Source organism: Emys orbicularis, chromosome 23, assembly GCF_028017835.1.
Source record: "Emys orbicularis isolate rEmyOrb1 chromosome 23, rEmyOrb1.hap1, whole genome shotgun sequence".
NCBI classification, from domain to species: Eukaryota; Metazoa; Chordata; order Testudines; family Emydidae; genus Emys; species Emys orbicularis.
This window is the reverse complement of record NC_088705.1, coordinates 20,036,884-20,042,883: the sequence shown is the minus strand read 5'-3', so window position 1 is coordinate 20,042,883 and position 6,000 is coordinate 20,036,884. Positions and strand designations below refer to the sequence as shown.

At 45.5% G+C, this 6,000-nt stretch overlaps 1 protein-coding gene across 2 annotated transcripts in view; it reads left to right on the top strand.

The window, feature by feature from the left end:
• The first annotated feature begins 675 nt into the window (after positions 1-675).
• Positions 676-6,000, top strand: part of ZMPSTE24 (zinc metallopeptidase STE24) — a 133,659-nt gene continuing 128,334 nt past the window's right edge. For both annotated transcript variants that reach the window (XM_065421608.1, XM_065421607.1), the window contains exons 1-2: positions 676-823; positions 2,153-2,299. In XM_065421608.1, the coding sequence (XP_065277680.1) occupies positions 701-823; positions 2,153-2,299 (270 nt within the window). In that variant the 5' untranslated portion in view covers positions 676-700. The remainder of the gene's footprint in view (positions 824-2,152; positions 2,300-6,000) is intronic.

The following is a 6,000-nucleotide window of genomic DNA, read 5'->3' as shown; positions in this document are numbered from 1 at the left end:
GGTGGCCACTTTCGGGAGCTGCATGAAGCCAGGGCAGGCAGGAAGCCTGCCTTAGCCCTCGGCCCTCGCTGCGCCGCCAACTGGACTTTTAATGGACCGTAGCCGCCGGGATCCCTTTTTCACACTACACTCTTTGGGTAAATTCTTCAAAAACACATCAAGTCAATGGGTCTTATGTCACTTGGGCCACTTTTGAAAGTTATAACCTTTGTTCCTAGATGTATGACCTTGCATTTGGGCACATTAAAAAAAAACATGTTGCTTGAATGAACTCAGCTTTGTAAATTAACCTGTTTTTATAATTATTTACCAATCTACCAATCTGTGTGTCACCTGCAAACTTTACAAGCAATGGTTTTATATTTTTCCAGATGGCTAAAAAATAGCGAATAGCTCCCCGGTTCTGACTGTATTCTATGCAGTATCCAATAGATGGTGATGCTGTATTACAAATATTTTAGTCCCCCTTTTTTTAAAGCCAGTTTTGTGGTGACACTGGGCCGAAAGTCAGCGGGGGCAGGTTTCGCGGTGACCCTGGCGCCAGAAACCGGCGGGTTTTGCGATGACACCGGGCTAGAAGCCGGGGGTTTGCAGAGACGCCGGGCCGGAAGCTAGAGTGGGGGGAAGGGGTTGCAGTGACGCCGGGCCGGAAGTCGGCAAGGACACGAGGTGGCAGCGGTTGCGGGTGGGGCGGTCCGCCATGGCGTTGCCGTTGCTGGGGGAGCTCTGGGATGAGCTGCCCGTGGAGAAGCGGATCTTCTGCTCCGTGCTGCTCTTCTCCTGGGCCGTGTACCTGTGGGAAGCCTTCCTGGCGCGTCGGCAGGTGCGGGAAGGGCTCCGGGTCGGAGCACAGGGCGGCTGGTGCAGGGCAGAGCGGGCGGTGAACTCCCTCTGCGGCCGCCCAGAGCCCCGGCCGCGTCTGTCCGCCTCGTGCCCTGCCGAGTGGGGAGCGCAGGGGCCGGGAAGGCGGCGGCGATTCTGGAGGGGGAAACGGGGAGCACACAGAGCTCCTGGCGCGGGAAATCAGGAGAAGCCCGTAAAGCTCCTAGCATGTGGTGGAAGGTGGGAATGGGGGGGACCCGGAGCTCTAACAATTACCCTTCCCCCTATTCTCCATGAACTTATCTAATGCTTTTTTTTAACCCCAGTTGTACTTTTGGCCTTTACAATGTTCCCTGGTAACAAGTTCCACAGGTTGCCTGTGTTGTGTGAAGAAGTACTTATGTTTGTTTTAAACCTGTGCCATATTAATTTTGTAGGGTGACACCCCCTCCCTTGGTTTGTGTGTTATGTTAAATAACACTTCCTCATTCACTTTCTGTACACCACTCAGGATTTTATCGCTCTGCAGTCATCTTTTTTCCAATCTGAACAATCCCAATCTTTTTAATTTCTCCGCTCCCTTCTTTGTAGTTTTTCTAATTCTAATGTATCTTTTTTGAGAGGGGTGACCACAACTGCATGCAGTATTCAAAGTACGGGTGTACCATGGTTTTATAGAGTGGCATTATGATATTTTCTCTTATTATCTATCCCTTTCCTGTTTCTAACATTCTGTTTGCTTTTTTGGCAATATGCAGTAGCATATTGAGCAGATGTTTTCAGGAAACTATCCACAATGATTCCAAGATCTTTGTTGAGTGGTAACAGCTAATTTAGACCCCATCATTTTGTATCTATAGTGCCCACTCAATTTTGTAAGATGCCTTTGTAATCCCTTGCAGTCTGCTTTGGACTTAACTGAAGTAATTTTGAATTGTCTTCAAACTTTGCTCCCTCACTGTTTACCCCTTTTTCCAGATCATTTACGAATACATGAGTCCCAGTACAGATCCTTGGGGGACCCCTCTATTTACGTCTCTCCAGTGTGAAAATTGACCATTTATTCCTACCGTTTGTTTCCTATATTTTAACAAGTTACTGATCCATGAGAGGACCTTCCCTCTTATCCCATGACTGGTTACTTGCTTCAGAGCCTTTGGTGAGGGATCTTGTCAAAGGCTTTCTGAAAGTTCAAGTCACCCTAGTCCACATGTTTGTTTGACCCCCCTCAGAGAATTCTAATAGATTGGTGAGACATGATATCCCTTTACAAAAGCCATTTTGACTCTTCTACAACGTGTTAATATTAATATGTCTTTCTCTCTTTCAGAGGAAGGTATATAGAACAACAACACATGTCCCATGGGAATTAGGACAGATCATGGATTCGGAAACCTTTGAAAAATCTCGTTTGTATCAACTGGACAAAAGTACTTTCAGTTTTTGGTCGGGCCTGTATTCGGAGCTAGAGGGCACTGTAAGTACCATAGCTACTCTATAATTTATACAATACTTTTTATTCGATCTGAATGTAAAATACTTTACATTTAATCCTTCAAATATAACTCCAGGGTCAATGCTGTGGCATGCCTTATAAGGCTCATAGTGTGAGTGCAGTCTTTAGTAAGATTTCTAGCTTTGGGTTATGTCGTCACTGCTAAAAAAGTGAGTTTTTACACCAAGATTGCTATCTCATTGTCAAAAAACTTTTTATTTAGTCAGTGCGAACATAGCAGTACATTACTTCTCTGTTAACAAGAAAGTCACTGTGCTGACACAGAGCCCTGAGCAGATACAAAATTTGTATCTGCTTCTGATCCACAACCTGCAGAAATGATCCATGGATATCCGCATCAGTGGATGAAGATATCTGCAGACATAAAGTGGATATCAGGGGATTTGCAAGGCTTTAGATATAAAATTTGGATCTGCCTCCATCCGCGATCTACAAAAATGGTCTGCAAATATCCACAGATATAAAGTGGATATCTACGGATTTAAAGTAAATTGCCCTGGGTAGTTTCCGTGCTAGGACAGCATGCAGACAAGTGCCACATTCATCTGGTAGTAATTCATCATCAGCAGAACTTGTAAGCCTGCTAGACTTGGAGATCTTACGTTATGATTTTGCATTGTTCCTCTTTTCTTTTCCTGGGCAGTATGTGTGCATTTGTATTGATTATTTTTCCTTTTAAAAAAATACACCAAAAAAACCTAGAAAATATAATGCGAAAGTTTGAATCTGCAACCATAGTTCTGTCCCCTTGTGTGGATGCATTATTTAAGTCTTCAATTACATGATCTATTTCTTAAGTGTATATAGAAAACACTGTAAATTTTCATACGGGTAGCAATTTGTAGTACTCTCTGCCAGTGTTCCTTCTAATTTTTCCCACCCATGTGCGGAATGAATTTTATGTGCACCAATATGGAGGTGATGTGTCACACATCACCTTCATATTGATGCACATAACAAAATTGATGTGGTGGGGGTAGGGCCGAGGGGTTCAGAGTGTGGGAGGGGGCTCAGGGCTGGGGCAGAGGGTTGGGGTCCAGGAGTGTGAGAGCTCTGGCTGGGGGTGTGGGCTCTGGGGTGGGGCCGGGGATGAGGGGCTTTGGGTGTAGGAGGCTGCTCCTGGGCTATGGTGGGGAGAGAGGACTACCCCCAGTTCTCTGTCTCCCTGCAGCATCCCCTGGGCTGGGGGAGAGGTGCCTCTCCTTGCTGCGGCAGCTCCGGTGCTGGGGCTTCAGGATAGGCGCCCCTTCTCTGGCCCCAGCAAGTCCAGCTGGGGCTAGGTTTGGGCTAGGAGAGGGGCACCTGGGTCTGCGCCGCCCCAGCTGTGCCTGGGGCGGGGCTGGGCCACGCCTGAGTCCATGCCACCGCAGCTGGGTCCGGGCTGCAGCAGAGTTGGGGACCGGGCTAGGTTGGGGCTGGGGGAGGGGCGCCTCTCCTCTGGCTGGTCCCTGGCCATGGTAGGTCCCCGGGCGGAATCCCTGAGTGCCTGTGTGGTGCTAAATAGGTTGCTGCGCGGCCATGCAGATTACAGGGAACTTAGCTGTCTGCTATGATGGGAAAGTAGAGAATGATACGCACAACAAAATATACAGTAAAATGTAAGCAACATATAAATGCATTATAATAAAATGTGATAAGACATTATCAGTTTTCATATGCAGTATCAATTAAAGTTCTGTAACTACAATATTAAACACCTTAATATTTTTGTAAATTAGTGTATCTTTTTAGTATATTTTACTGTTCCCATTGTGTTCTGTACTTTAAAACACTCCTTTATAATAATATTAACAGTTAAGCTAGAAACATACCTACATTTTAATGTCAGTTTTATGGGGTGGGAGTTTAGTTTTCAGAATAATTTAATTAGCATAAGTTGCAAACACCCTTCATAGGTGTAGCTGTTTCCAAAGCAAGGTGTGGAAAACAGCTTATATGACATGTCTGTCATTAAAGTTATACAGTACAGTTATGATCATGAGCTGTTATGTGAGAATGCAAAGCTGATCAATTATAAAACAAGGTTGGGAAAAGAGCATCAGCTTGAAATAGTATAAGATCATATAATTAGACTATTGTAAAACATACACACAAGGGAGCAGAGTTAAGAAAGTAAGTTCCATCTTAACTTGCATTTTTTCAGTGCTTTTTCATGAACTTCAAGTTGCATTTTGTGTTTGTGTGTATACATGTATTTTACAGTTCTTGATATAACACTCATGATCATGGTATGTGAGTTAGGATTTTTCCAGCAGATTGTAAAATTGTTTTGACACACAAAACTTTTTTTTTTTTTTTTTTTTTTTTTGACCAACTACAGACCTGGTTACAGTTTTTTAAATTTAAAATAACCTAATTTTGAAAACAAAAATGGAAAAAAATTGAAAAATTATTTAAGCTGTCGTCTCTCTTTTTTCCCATCCTACATTAGTGGATTAATGGACAGATGGTATCATGGCACCACCTACTAGAAGCAAAAAAGCAAGGAGTTCTGAAACCTCATCCTGATATTAGCCTCAGTCAGAACAGCCCCTCTCCAGTTTTGTGTTCTCCAAGCAGAAACTTGGAGGCTTCGCTTTATCTCCTCTTTTTAGTCTCTCTGTCCCTCTTTCTTTGTCTTGTATGGACACTAAGGGTATGTCTACACTATGAAATTAGGTCAATTTTATAGAAGTTGATTTTTAGAAACCGATTTTATACAGTCGATTGCGTATGTCCACACTACCGTGGCTAGCATCGACTTACAGAGCGGTGCACTGTGGGTAACTATCCCACAGTTCTCGCAGTCTCCGCTGCCCATTGGAATTCTGGGTTAAGCCCCCAATGCCTGATGGGGCAAAAACATTGTTGCGGGTGATTTTGGGTACATGTCGTCAGGCCCCCTTCCTCCCCTCCCCCGCTCCCTCCCTCCGTGAAAGCAACAGCAGACAATCGTTTTGTGCCTTTTTTTCCTGGGTTACCCATGCAGACGCCATACCACGGCAAGCATGGAGCCTGCTCAGCTCACTGTCACCGTACGGCTTCTGGGTGCTCCTGGCAGACCTCGGTGAGGTCGATCGGGGTGCCTGGACAGACATGGCTATCCTCCTCTTAGAGCACTGAATGGGAGCCAGAGACTTCAGGTCATTCTCTTCTTTAAATTTCGTCTCATGGAGATTCAGTCCTGCCTGGAATATTATGCCAGCTGGAGGCTTCTGCCTCAGGCTGCTCTCCCAGTCGGCAGAACCGCGCGGTCGCACCTACCCCAGCCTACCCCTTGCTCCCATGGCTCATGAAGCCTGGACAGTAGTAAGGAGCAGTTCAACTATAGGCTGAGCAAGTGCAGAATGGTGGTAGAATGTGCCTTTGGACATTTAAAAGCTTGCTGGTGCTGTTTGCTGACTAGGTCAAACCTCAGCGCAACCAACATTCCCATTGTGATTGCTGCTTACTGTGTGCTCCATAATATCTGTGAGAGTAAGGGGGAGACGTTTAGGCAGGGTGGGAGGTTGAGACAAATTGCCTAGTGTCCGATTTTGAGCAGCCAGACACCAGGGTGATTAGAAGAGCACAGCAAGGCACGCTGCGCATCAGAGAGGCTTTGAAAACTAGTTTCATGACTGGCCAGGCTTCGGTGTGACAGTTGTGTGTGCTTCTCTTTGATTGAAACCCACCCCCTTCGT